Source organism: Mauremys reevesii, linkage group 5 (assembly GCF_016161935.1).
Source record: "Mauremys reevesii isolate NIE-2019 linkage group 5, ASM1616193v1, whole genome shotgun sequence".
NCBI lineage: Eukaryota > Metazoa > Chordata > Testudines > Geoemydidae > Mauremys > Mauremys reevesii.
The window spans coordinates 27,777,087-27,791,766 of NC_052627.1; the positions used below are offsets into that span (position 1 = coordinate 27,777,087).

A 14,680-nucleotide genomic window follows, 5' to 3' on the forward strand; every position below is an offset into this window, starting at 1 on the left:
CAAATTATCAGGACAACATAAAAATTACAACAATAACAAAAATTAAAAATAAAAAACAATGCGGGAACACAGTGAAATTACACAGATAGACATCTCAAGATTGTTTGGATGTTATAGATCAATGTTCAAATTAAAAAAAACAACAGAAAAAAGCAAAAAAAAAAAGAAAGAAAAAAGGCAAGCAAACAAACAAAAAAACCCATTAAAATTGGTTGAAAGTCGATTTCCTCTAAGTGAAAGCCAGTGGTAGCAAACTGTCAGAATAATATTTGGGTAGAAGTATGCATTTGTTTTTCTTAATCAAAATAAAAAAATCTGTATTTATGTGTATTTAATTCTGCGGTAATCTAAAGTCTGATCAAATATATAGAGATCTGAATCAGCTGCAAACCGGCATTTCATCTAAGGGGATCTCACACCTAAACAATGAAACAAACATTCTTCTGCTTCAAGAGGTATGGTCCTTTCCTTGGAACATCCTCATTGACAAATAACGTATAGATAGAGGATAAAAAAAGAGAAGGGGAAAAAAAAAGAAGGGAAAATAAAAATAACCGTGAATCAACTTAAATGTGAATTTAAAGGTTCAAAAAATGTAATGTATGGCAACCAAAAATCAGACATTCACACTGGACACACATACAGTTTATGCAAGCCAAGTTATTTCCATGCAAAGCAAAGGTGTTGGGTATGTAGCCTTACTTAAAAGCAGTAGGTGGAGAATGGTTATAAATTAAAATAATACATGAAAATAAAACACAACATACTGTGGTGAAGTATTAGCTATTCTCCACAACCAATATACGAAGTATAGGATTGTAGGCAGCTCAGGATATGGCATAATTGCTTGTGGAGAATATTTTGTGACAGGGCCCAATTCGAACAAGGATTATTAAGAAATCTGCATCTGATTGAATAAAATAGTACAGGATAATGTCAGTTATGTCCAGAGCACCACTGTTATTTATTTGTAATGTAATGAATGTTTCTTGCTTTTTAAAAAAATTACAATATATTCAGAGTAATATTTTTCTGTATCGTAAGGTATTAATTGAAGATGGAGTAAACTATCTGAAAGATTCTGTGCAATCAAATATCGGCATTTGTTTAAAAAAATATTCACTCTGTTGCAATACTTTTTTTATATTTCATGAATTCAGAGTATTCCTCCACTGTGGAAGCAGGCACAGTAAAACTGGATGTTTATGTTTCACAGCCTAACAGGTCATCTCTGTGTTGTTTTATAGTATTACCAAATGCCCATTATGGTAAACGAGAAGGCTAACAGAGCAACTAAGGTTTGATGAAATATAAAGAAAAGCTTGTGAAATCTCCAGCACTGCTTGGAGACATTTAAGACAAATTCAACATCTTGCACGCCTCATAATATTTGACAAATTGTCAGTTCATGGGAATTATTGGCATTAAGACCCCAACTGTCCAATGTGAATAGGTAGTGTGGAGCAGCCATAATTCCCATGGATTTCCACATAGGCCCAGGGATCCAGGTTAGTGGGTACTGATAAAGATTTGGAGGTCTAGTTAGCTGCTTCTGACTGGTATGGAATTTTACTGGGATTTTAAGCATCCAGGCTCTTTGAAAAGCCTATGTGTTCTTATGAAAATCACTCAGTTTCCGCAAGAGAAGAGGGTTGGTACATCAGGGATGGGTTTTTTCTTGTTTTTTGTTTTTGAAATCCTTTAAGTTAGGATTTCCAAATGCTTCATTTCTTTCTAGTAATCTTTTAATCCAGTAAATAAAAACTAAATTTGCAATGCACTGTGTCTGCATGGAACCCCACATGGGCACAGGAGTCTGATCTTCTGGCAGCGTCAGGGCCTCGGCTATGAACCCCAAAAGAGAAATGATCGTTTTGGCATTGTGCAAATAATCACCATTAAATCCTGTAAAATTCACACACTAGAAAGGAGTTTATTGCACAATGGACACTGTGTGCTAAATAAATAAATTTTAAAAAAGGGGGAAATGGGAAAGATTAATATCTCAGGAATTTGGTGCTAAAAATAACTAGTTCTAATTTGGTGTATAGTGCCACATGGATGACTAGCAAAACTTCCAAAGACAACAGGCAGAAATGAACTTTTTCCTCTGTATTAAATTGTATTCACTTTTAAAGATGACCACAACCCTGAAACAAGTCAAGTGTCATTTTTCCCCCAAAATGCAGTTAGTAGGAAAAATTGCTGCATATGAAAGCTCTCAGCTCTCATCACAGGATTGTTCAACTTGAGCAGATAAATTTGTCTGGGTTTGCATCTTCATTAAAGGGAGACATTTAGTAGAACACTTGTTTGGTATAGGTTAGGACCAAGCCAGTCTATTCTCATTAGTCTACCATTAATCCCTACCACTCCAACTAATAACTGTCAGGCTCCACTACATAATGGGGGTATTTAAGCAAGCCATATATCCAATCATATTTCACCACAGTAATGGGGATTACACAGCCTGATTACTTTGGACAGTATCACTTTTACATGCCTGTGTTTCTTGTAATCAACTTAATGATGTATATTGGGGAGTTTAGAGATGCTTTTATTAAAAAGTGATACTGTCATTTCTCTGATAAAAATGACATGACAATACTATGCCAATGAACATACAAAAACATAAAAATGGAGGGATGGGTATTTATAGAAGCATAATAGCAATAGCAGGATTTCTAGGGATGTTGAAGGAAAGTGAATGCTTAGATGAATTGTCTTAATATGGTATTACTTATAAATTTATAAGTTAAAATGGATTTAATTGAATAGCTGCATTCCTATTATATTGCTTACTATTACATTTTTAAACTATTATAATTATTAGTAATGTCAATTAGAGCTTGCGGTCTCTTTCATGCTTTTCTTTATTCTTAACCAGCTTTCATACAAACAGTTGTTATAATTTTTTTAATCTTACTTTTTTCTGAGGTCACGTCAACCTGAAAGAGAACACAGATAAAGTGAAATGGTTACAATATCACACTGGTGTGCGTATATATATGAGTACAGTATATATAAGGACATATAGGGGCAAATTTTCAAAGTTGGCCTTTGGCTTTATTTTCACAGTTTTGTCTGTGGAATTCTGCCAGCATTGTTATTTGTGCACAATTAAAAGAATCTCACATGTAAATGGAATTTACACATCCAAAACGGTGTGAGGAAAAATTAGAGGCTACACTCTGACCATTTAACCCTGAGAGTCACCTCTGTTGGTAGAATGAATGGAAGGAATGGAATTGGGTAATGCTAAAAACATACTGCATATAACACTGGGGCCCACAGTTTGTCTTCGGTAAGTGTGAAGAATTCCCATTTCAGCCAATAAGAGTTCTGTATGTGGATAAATGCAAGATGTTGCCCCAAAATATTATCTTTATCTGCTATCTCTTGCTTTTCAAGGGAGTGATCAGAAGAGAAATACATTATTACAAATTGTGATACAGACCTGCCTTATGATCACTGGTAGGTCACATTACTATTGGTAAACCTTAGGTGAACAACTATAGATTAATATAAGCCACTATTTAAATGTCATTGTCTTTGTGTAATTACTGCACTGCTAGTGGAAATCCCACAGATGTACAGAGGGAAGTACAGACTCCCTAAAATTGGTCTAATTTTTGGACAATTAATCTCACAATATTTCCCCAAGTGTTCTTCTATGTCCATATCAATTAATTTTAGTAATACAAAATCAATGAAAACTATTACTTTAATTCTACATGGGGATATTGGCCCTGGCAGGTCATTTTAAAAAACTGAAACAATTAGCTTCATGGTTCAGAGTCTAACATTGTTGGGTGTTGGGAAGGGAGTTGTAACTCCTACATGTATCAGCAGTTGACAGAAGCAGGATATCAGATTAGATAGCTAAATGGAGATAGATTTTCAAAAATGACTCACACCCACAATTGGGCCAGATTTCCAAAAGAGATCAGTCGCATTTTAACCTCTTGAAAAATATGGCTGTACTTTCACTTGTCACCTGCCAAGTGCTGAGCATTTCTGAAAATATGGCCAAATTATTTAAATGGGAGAGGAATATCTGGTCTAAAGTGCATTCCATTATAATCATTCCAATCCCTAATATTTATTTTTTTAAATGGTAATCTGAATAATTGTGTTATCTAAAATTCTTGCAATAGTGGTTTCCAAACTCTGTTCTGTGATTCGTGGAGAATATGTTAGTAGTCCATAGGGTGCGGGTGGGTCATATGATTTTAGCTCTCTCCCTGTTTTCAGCTGGTAACCGTCAATACAAGCCAACTAAAAATACATACTTTTCTAGTGTTACTTCCCCATGTAAGGATCAGGGCCTAAGACATATCTGTAATTGCCAGAAGGATATAATTGTGATTGCAAATATAAGAGGAGCTAACCCATCAGAAAATCTCTCTATTAGGATGAAAAGTTTGAGAACCCCTGAAATAATATTTTGGGTTAATAAATGTATGCTGGACTTTAGTAACCAATTCAGAAATACATGGATTTTGTCATAAAAGGTCCAGATTCTCAAGTGGGTTACAGCCCTTTGTGCCATTCAGGTGGCACAAGGGGCCATAATCTGGCTTCAGTTTCTCACTAAGAATTTCCCTGGCATAGCGGAACTCTGATGGGTGTAACTATGCTGGATCTGGGTTTGTGCCTCTTCCCCTTGTGTAGAAGAGCATGTCAGGGTTATTCCAAAGGAGTCAGAGCAGAGCTCTGCTATGCCATGCGCCACAGGCACTTGGGGTCCTGCAGAGTTGCCTGGTAGCAATTCTAAACTATATGAGAATCAGGGAGGTGTAACTAGCACCTAGACTCCACCCTCTATCTTCTGCACTGCACTGCTCTGGGACAAGAGAGAATCAGGCCGCAAGTTTTTGAGACATAGGTGCTGGAACTAGAAGTGCTGGGGAGTGCAGCAGCACCTCCTAGCTTGAAGTGGTTTCCATCATATGCAGGGTTTACAGTTTGATTCAATGGCTCTCAGCACCCCCACTATACAAACTGTTCCAGCACCACTGCTTTGAGACTACAAACACCTATTGAAATCTTTGCAATACCAAAAAAAAAAAAAAAGGAAAAAAAAGGTCCTTTGTAGTTATTGTTGGACAAAATACCTTTTTTCCCTAGGTAAAAAAACAAAACAAATCTTTGCACGCTTATACCCATCCATTTTGCAAGCAACCATGAATTTCATTGAACTTCCTAAGGATTAACCTATAAGGAATGGTGCTCCTAACTGAACCTCATTAGATCATCTCAGTAGCACTAGGTCAGTGGACAATAGAATATGTCCAAAAGGACAAAACATTCAGTCTTCCAAGACGTATGCTAGTTCTCACTTGTTAGTAGAAATAAGCAATAGCAGAGCCATGATGAAGTGGCATTATTGTAAAATTACCTCTTCTTCCTGCTCTTGGTCTGATTCCGATTCCTTTCAGCCCCAAAATGCCATGCAACAAGAGAGGAAAAAAGAGAGGAGGAAAAATACAGAATATTGAGAAGAAAAGGATAGGAAAAGTATTGTTTCTGACAAAATTCAACAGGCAAGAATAGGTAAAAAGCATAGTTTTTGCAAGTCAGTTGTCACAAGTCAAAAATGGAAGAGGGTCAGTTTAAATATAAAAGGTGGCAGCATCAAGCAAATGACAAACAGAAAAGCTGCTTGTGGGGTCTTAGGCTTCTAGTGTATCCTAAATCCTGTTATGGAATGTATGTATACATCATAGAACTCCTACATACAGTGTATATTAAGGGAGCATGGGTAAATATTTTAAAATACTTAGTAATAATTAATAGAGAAACTCTTTCAAAACTAAAGTGTTATGAGATGTGTTAAGCCATATGACAGAGACATACAACATATACATAAAAATATGGTGCTCCAGTTGACTACTACAAGGCACCTTCTACAGTAGGCTACAACATATCTCACAATAATGTAATGTATTTCTTCTAATCATGTTTAATCTTCAAGGGTGAAATTCACCCCTGGGCAGAGGGCTGCCCATCTGGTAAGAAAGAATGAACCACACAAGACAGACGCTAGTCTGACTTAATGCGCTACTGGAAGGCACTCGGGTACTATGGTTATTAGAGAGGTACAAGGAGGATAGAATAGAATTGTGCTGGCCCTCTGAACAGGTGAATTCCTCTTAGTGCCTGGTCCAGCTCTCACTGAGATGAATGAGAAGACTCATGGACTTCAGTGGGACCTCAGTTGGGCTCAAATATACTATTTATAAATATTGGCAAATACTGACTTTCAATAACTTTTTCCTATTTGCCTTTGCTATTAGCTGCTTTCCTTCACCAGGTATATCAATATGCCCTTTGAGGAGGCTCTGGTTAGAGAGCAGTTGCAAAGTATGATATTGTTAAGCATACTGTGGCAGATTTTTGACAGTTTTGAACAGATGGCAAAAAACGTTACTGCTGTATTAGAATCCTATTTAGGAAATAGCTTTGATGCTGTTATAACTACTGTAACTTCTAGAGTGTATTAACTATTGCAACTTCACTTCTGTCCAACAACATGAATGAACAATGAAATAGTTCGGTCAATGACATGGAAATGCCATTGCAAGATACCTCGATTTTCAAGCCTCTTATGGCCAGGTAATAAAATAATAAAACTATATTTGGAACTTTTTGGCACTTTATATATGAGGAATGTACAGTAACTCCTCACTTAAAGTCATCCTGGTTAACGTTGTTTTGTTGTTACATTGCTGATCAATTAGAGAACATGCTCGTTTAAAGTTGCACAATGCTTCCTTATAACGTTATTTAGCAGCTGCCTGTTTTGTCCACTGGTTGCAGAAAGAGCAGCCCATTGGACTTAGCTGGTGGGGGCTTGGAACCAGGGTGGACTGGTTCCCCCTATCAGCTCTCCGCTCCCCTAAGTTCCCCATTCAGCAGCCACCCAGCAGGCTATCAATTGCCTGCAGTTCAGCTGTCCTTCCCCCCACTGTCATATGCTGCTCCTGCCCTCTGCCTTGGAGCTGCTCCCAGGAGCCTCCTGCTTGCTATGCAGAGAGAGGGGGGGAAGTGGGGGGCTAATATCAGGGTGTCCCCCTCCCACCTGCTCCTGACCCCGCTTATCCCATCTCCACAGAGCAGGGGCGGGGCTCAGCCTAGTGCTTGTTCATCATTTAGCAGTAAGGCATTCCCTGGGAAATATCCCACCCTCTTCAACCTTCTGACTTCCCCATCTCAACCAAGCTTCACAATCATCATTGCTGTGTACAGTATCAAATTGTTGAAAACTTATACGGGGGGTGTGTGTGTGTGTGTGTGTGTGTGTGTGTGTGTGTGTGTGTGTGTGTGTGTGTGTGTGTGTGTGTGTGTGTGTGTGTGTGTGTGATGAAAAAAATTCCCTGGAACCTAGCCCCTCCCCTTCCCCCACATTAATTCTTATGGGGAAATTGGATTCACTTAACATCATTTCACTTAAAGTTGCATTTTTCAGGAACATAACTACAATGTTAAGTGAGGATTTACTGTAATATGCATTATAGATATTAATATATTTATTCTTATATAACCCTGTGAGAGGCGGGCTTGAATAGGAACTCCATTTCTATAAAGAAGGCACTAGGGCACAGAGTGGTTAAGCAATTTACCGCTATCACATAGGAAGTCTTTGGTAAAGTTGGGAATGGCACCTAGGCCTCCTCACTGATTTCCAGTTCTGTGTTTTATCACTGGACATAATTGTCATTAGTTTCAATATAATTTGTGCATGGAGACCAAGCTGAGCCTAGGCCCATTCCAAAAACAACTGAAGTCCATGGTAGTCTTTCCACTAACTTCCATGGGCTTCACATCAGACTAGGCATATCCCTTGTGTCCCAGATTTATGTTTTTGGACTATTCCATCACCAGAATGGAGGGTATGTTTATAAACTTAAAGAATGGAAATAATTTCATTTGAAATTCGGTCAGAAAGATATATGGTCCAAAATCTGATATATTCCCACCGCCCAAAGTGATGTGTGAAATATGCATTGTGTGTTTTCAAGAGTGGTTGTGCCAATATTCAAATACACTGAAACATTTTGAATACTATTTATTTTCCCCTTGCTAATACTAAAACCCTTAGGCCTGGTCTACACTACAGCATTAGGTCAACTAAGGCAGCTTACATCAACCTAATTATGTCAGTGTACACACTATCGCCTTGCTCCCACCAATGTAAGGGCAGGTCTACACTATAGCCAGGACTGACGCTCTGAGATCGATTCACTGGCAGTTGATTTAGTGGGTCTAGTGAAGGCCTAGCAAATTGACAGCAGTTCGCTCTCCAGTTGACCCCTGTAATCTACCCCTGATGAGAAGAGTAAGGTAAGTTGACGGGAGAGTTTCTCCCATCAACCCTCCGTGGTGTAGACCCCACAGTAACTTGACCTAAGGTACGTCGACTTCAGTTACGTTATTCACATAGCCGGAGTTGCATAGCATAGGTTGACTTACCGCGGTAGTGTACACATAGCCTAAGTGTCCCACTACACCAACATAGTAACTCCACCTCCACGAGAGGCACAGGGCTTATGTCAGTATAGTTAGGGTGATGCAGTGTCCCTGTAGACACTGCATTACTTATATCTATTGGCTGTCATTCTGTCCACTGGAGCCATGAAACTGACAAGACGCCAGCTCCTGGGATCCCCAGCCAGGCTGCTGCTTGATCTTTGCTACAAGCTGGGCTGCCACCCAGGCTCCTGACTCAGGCTCCCCCATCCCCGATTCCCAGGCCCCCCCCCCCCCTGGCTCCCCCCTCTCCTCTCAGTCAGGCTGTTGCCCAAGCTCCCGGCTCTGTACTCCGATCCGGGCTGCTGCCTGGGCTCTCAGCTTCCCGCTCCTTGCTGGGAGCATGGCAGCTGACTGGACTCTGGGCGCAGATCCTGCACTGGAAGCACAGCTGCCCACCCTGGGCTTCTAATTTCCCCACCAGGAACAGGGCAGCCACACCGGGCTTCTTGGCTCCCCACTCCCTGCTGGGAATGGGGCAATCGACTGGACACCAGGCACAGATCTCCCTGCCAGGAGCCTCCCCGAGCTCTTGACTCCCTGCTCCCCATGGGGAGCATGACTGTGCCTGGCAGGGAGCTCTGCTCCTGGAGTCCGGTCATCTGCCATGCTCCCAGTGGGGAGCAGGGAGTCGAGAAACCCGGTGCGGCTGTCCCATTCCTGATGGGTAGTAGGGAGCCAGGAGTGGGGCAGCCAGGCTCCTGGTTAGGAGCAGCGAGCCGCACGTCGAGCTCAAAACTCTGGCTTTCAATCCCCCACACTGCCCCTCTTAAATTGGTGAAAGCGCTCCTAGTGAGGATGTGCACTAGCGACAGAAGAAGAGCAGTGTGGACATGAACCACCACAGCTGTATGTCAGACTGACTTGAGTTTAGAGAAAACGTGCCCTAAATTATGAGTCTTTATCAATCTTTTGCCCTCCTGGTTGTGCTGTGACACTGATGATCCTAGACAAAAAACTTCTATAAAGCTCTGATACAGTACAGTTGACATTACCTTTGTGTAAAGTGGCAATGTGATATTTAAGTTGCAGATGGCTTGATGGACTAGCCCTCTTGTAGATTTTGGCTCCTTCATAAATGATAGTCGCCCACAAGGTTCTTGAGTGGAGTCTCGTACCTAATGCAGCAAAGATATAAAAGTTTAATCTGTACTTTAGCTGCCCCCTGTATTCCACATGCAGTGTCAAAACTAGTTACAGGTAGAGATTAGATCTGGAAAAAAGCTCCTTCATGTATGTAGATGTATGTTTATTGTGTTGTTGTTCTGGTTTGTTATATATTTGAGTATGTGTATATATGTGAAAAACAGGAGAGATCAGCAAAATAATTTAGACACTTTGAAGTAAGTAATAATGACTTACTCACACAATGCAGTTTGAGATAGTAATTGCACTGTGACTACACTCTCATGATAACCTGCACTAACTCTGTTTTTCACTGACATACTGATGTTAGGGCATTTTTTAATTAATCTATAAAATAAAAACCTTCAAAATTCACACATACCACCACCATAATCTATACATGCACTTGTATTTTCCTAGGTAGATCGTCATCAACTGCTGCTTCTTGACTTCATTAGTAACAAAAGACAGCAATTGACCATTTAGCTGCTGTTATAGGGAGAGAGTGACAAAGGTCACACTTAAAAGTTTTCTTCTATTTCAAAATACCTTAGCAATTAAAGTCATATTCAGTGTACTTAAAATTGAGACTACTGCTGGAATATCTCTGAAAAAGCTGCAAGTTATTTAAGTGTGACCACTGTATAACCCATGAAACAAAAAATTATATGAGATCCTGAGATGTTCTGAGACTTTGAAGTAAATCTTGGAAGATCCTCGTGTATCACATCTGAAAGGCAGAACTGGACATGCAACATTTAGGACTTCAAATATGAAGTGTTTTTAAGTTCTGTAAACAGTCTAGGGAAGTACATACAAATAAAAGAATTATACCTCATTACGGATTTAATCACCAAGGCCAAATGACAAAAATTAGTCTTAAATATAGCCACGTGGTTACATACTTCTATTAACCTGAATATACAGGATGCAGAGCCCCATGACATACTTTCAGGACTGTATTAGAAAATTCAGGATGGGTCACAACCATGTGAAGCCAGCAGTATGTGACATAAACACAGCTGATTCAGTTCTATATAAGGCAGACATTCATACAATAATGAGCTGTGTGGTGGGGAGGTGACACAAGAGGGTGTTCCTTGGTTATGACTAACCTATCTATAATTGTAGATGCTTTCCAAAAGTTCACTTTCTCAATTAATCCCCATCTGTACATCTGACTAGCTAAATTAATTTTACATCACAGAGATTATTAAACATTTTTAATTTAAACAAGAACCTGAAATGACTGGTTTAGCAATCTCAGCCCAGTAATCCCTGGCACCATTGTTGGTGATACAGAATTACCCCAATACTCCGGGCACAATCACCTAGGGACGGCTTTGAAACCCATTGCCAGGAAATTGTGGGGAAATCTGCTCTGCATTGCCTATGAAAGTGCTTTTGTCTGGGCTGAGTTCTTCAGTTTCTAGTGCTACTGACATGACAATTTTCAAAAGTAAAACTACAACTGAAGCCCTCTGAAAGGAAAGAAGTGCATTTGTCAGAGGTAACCGTAAGCATAGCAGATCCATGCCAGTAGGTCTCCATGCTAGTAACATGGATTTTAGTGAGAGCATCACTACAGCTGTTATCACAATCAGCTTGCTCCTCCACTTGAGACCCTATGAAGGCAGTGGATGAAGCAGCATAATTTGAAATATACATAAAGGACTCATTACTGCTCACATTGAAGTCAAAGGGCGTTTTGCATTTCCTTCAGTGGGAGTAAGATTGGGCCCAGAGTTGAAGAATATCTATAGACCAGTTGAAGAACTACAGCTGTATTTATATGATTTTGGTGTGATAAGTAGTAAGCCCAGCACCAGTACAATTCAGCCAGCAAGTATTTGCAGCTTTCCCGTGAACCACAGTCAAACCACTTAGTATCAGGGATCTAATGCTTATCTACTACCGCAAATAGCAAAGTTGGAATACAGGAGTATTAAGAGGATTTTCCCAGTTATGTAAATGCACTTGCTGCCTTGCATAAGTGTTTCCTTCTGTCACAATGTATTTCTGTAAAACAGAGGACTGCACTTGCAAATGGACCAATCAAACGTGGAAAAATAAAACATAAGGACTAATGGAGCTGTTCCTTCATCTCATTAGGTAGAGAGCAGTATTCCAAAAGACACAACACTGAAGTCTGAAATGCATCACTATAAGTATAAGTATGCCATGCACTGATGAGAGTGATATAGCCACAGATTAGTAGACATACAGTGCATTTTTACCCAGATTTGGGACCACTGTATTCGATAAAGTCTGGTTTGCCCTACCAGACAACAGAAAGCAGTGGTTGCTCATATCAACAAAATACTTATTTCAGTATTTCTTATATGAGAAGGTGGGGAAACTGTGGGATGGACATTTTCCAGACTGACAAGTATATTGAAAACCCAGAGCCAACCCTGAATAAAACCACAGTCCATAACTGAAGTTATTCCATTACCTTGACGAACAGTGGAAGTCTATTTTCTTTGAAGGCATAAAAACTGAATATATGATGTTGCCCACTTTTTGTTAGTGGCACCAGATTGCCAAAGCAGTCAACGTAGATAGGCTTTCCTTCTAATACCTATGTGGAGTTAAAAAAAGAACCCCCCCCCCCCAAAAAAATAATATCAACAGCCATGTTCAATATTCATTTCTACAAGATTTTGATTTATCCTTATGTAAGCATAATTCTGCATTGAGTTGAATCAATCTTAAAATTTTCAGAATACAGTGATCTCAACACTCAGCATTAGTGTTGCCATCTAGCATTATCCAGAATATGTGAAGACACATTTCAGATTATTTACCTCAGTTCTAATTTTGAATATCATACTAGTTTCACTTCCTAAGAGTAGTGAAAAGCAATTACAAATGAGAACAATGCTTTGTGTTCTAAGAACCTGTGCAGATTTTCCATTTACAAGAATGTGTGCATTTTTCAGCATACTGCACTAAACTGGTTACCATATGGTGGCCCTCATCCAGGGCACCCTCTAGCATCATGCCACAGGATGACAAGTGCACCTACCCCAGATTTCTTTTCAGCTCTCACCTGCCTCTTTCTGGCTAACTCTACCACTGTTTCATTCTCTTAACCACACCTGGGTGGCAGCTGACAAAGTCACAGGTGCACTGGACCCTTCTCGCTCTTAAAGGGGTCAGTCACTCTGTGTTCACCACTACAGTTTAAGGAAAGATCTTAGTCCATGAGCAAACTCAGGATCCCAATTTTGTGCTGGAATGTAGCAAATTAGGCTGAGGCTATGGCTACACTTGCACTTCAAAGCGCTGCCGCTAAGTGTAGTCAAAGCGCCAGCGCTGGGGGAGAGCTCTCCCAGCGCTGTCCGTACTCCACCTCCCTGTGGGGAATAACGTACAGCGCTGGGAGCTTTGACCACACTGGCTCCCAGCGCTGGGGCTTTGACCACACTGGCGCTTTGCAGCGCCGCAATTTGCAGCGCTGGAGAGGGTGTGTTTTCACACCCTGCTGCAGCGCTGCAAATTTGCAAGTGTAGCCATGGCCTAAAAGTATTGTGAGGTTACACATTTTACCTTCTTGGTCAATTCAAATAATTCCATAGTTTCTTTATTCTGCAGCAGGGTGACCATAAGGATCCAATCTAGTTGGAACAGTCTTAGAGCTGAAGCTTTTGTCCTGGGCTCCATAGGCCCAATTTTCAGAGGGGTTGTGCACTTGCAGATCCCATTGGCTCCCACTGAAGTTGTGAGCATTCAGTACTTCTGAAAACCAGGCCTCAAGTGAATGTCTGGGATGCCTCTATGATACTGCTTATATCTCCTGGTAGCTATTTATATGACCCTTCCTCAGACCTGGGAACTCACTTCATCACAGCTTTTGGAGTCACCCCAAACAAGCTAACAGCACATTCAAAGGGCCCTTCTTACTTCTACCTCCCAGTAATTTAGCTTTGCCAATGTAATAAGTACCTATTTTATCAATCTGCAAAATTGCAGATTTATCAATCTGAAAAAGATTGCCTATCACAGCCTTGAGCACCAGACACTGAACCTGAGAAATCATTTATGCATGGTGGGAATTAGAGCAGAAAAAAAGTATTTGTCAGGAGGCAGAATGCGCTGTGCTTTATCCATTTCCTGCTTGTCATTAATTTTAAAGGAGCTGACTCAGCCAGTAAAGCATTTAACAAACAGCGCTAATATCCACCCAGAAAGGCTTTTCTATGTTCAATATCAAACATGAATATTTATCAAACCTGCTAATTTAACTTCTTGCTCCTGGTGGACGAGCCCGGCTTTTCTCACTCATGTCAACAGCAAACAAGCTGACCAACTCCAACTACTCTGTCAAGGTGCTGACGATCTTTTCGATTATTAATAGGTATTTGGTGGAAACTGGCAGGTGGGCACCTAACTGCTCTTAGAGCCTTTGAAAATCTCCAGAGCCCATCCTCTATAACTTTCAATGTGCCTTACAAAGCTTAAATCATTTAAACATCAAAAATATAACTAATAAGTGCAAAAGGATGAATCCTGAGGTGGTTACTCGGCTTTTTCAAGTTCCTTCCTCAGGCAAACTTCTAAAGGAGTCAGTGGGAGATTATCTGAATAACAAGGAATTTAAGATTTTGTCTTGACAGGTTACATCACAAAGCTAATTAAAATTAAATCACTCCCCTGTGACCACCACAGAAATGGTCACTGTGCGCTCTTCTTAGTGTTGAACAAAGCTTGCAGCCCCCATGTCCACTGCCAGTGCACAGCTGCCTCCACCCTGCCATTCCACTGAGGGTCTTGGAGTCAAAAACACAGGCTACAAAGTGAGCAGCCCTGGGCTGGGAGGAAGTGGGTGAGGCAGGCTGGTAGATGCATTGATTTATAACATCTTCCAGGTAGATTCCACAGACAGGTTCCTACAGAGCGTAGGTGGGTTTAAAACTGCTCCTTCCTCTGACAAAATTGTAAGGTGTGTGAATCGGTGTGGCAGCAATACTGCTATACCCTCCCTTGGGGTGATCTCCCTCAACTGTAGCTGCCCAGTGAC

At 40.4% G+C, this 14,680-nt stretch overlaps 1 protein-coding gene across 49 annotated transcripts in view; it reads right to left on the reverse strand.

The window, feature by feature from the left end:
* ANK2 (ankyrin 2) overlaps positions 1-14,680 on the reverse strand; it is a 561,730-nt gene that overhangs the window by 27,347 nt on the left and 519,703 nt on the right. For 44 of the 49 annotated variants that reach the window (XM_039542463.1, XM_039542469.1, XM_039542508.1 and 41 more), the window contains 4 exons: positions 12,113-12,238; positions 9,528-9,650; positions 5,402-5,434; positions 2,927-2,948 (listed from right to left, as the gene is read on the reverse strand). In XM_039542463.1, the coding sequence (XP_039398397.1) occupies positions 2,927-2,948; positions 5,402-5,434; positions 9,528-9,650; positions 12,113-12,238 (304 nt within the window). The remainder of the gene's footprint in view (positions 1-2,926; positions 2,949-5,401; positions 5,435-9,527; positions 9,651-12,112; positions 12,239-14,680) is intronic. The other 5 variants (XM_039542501.1, XM_039542493.1, XM_039542511.1 and 2 more) reach the window with 1 other exon arrangement.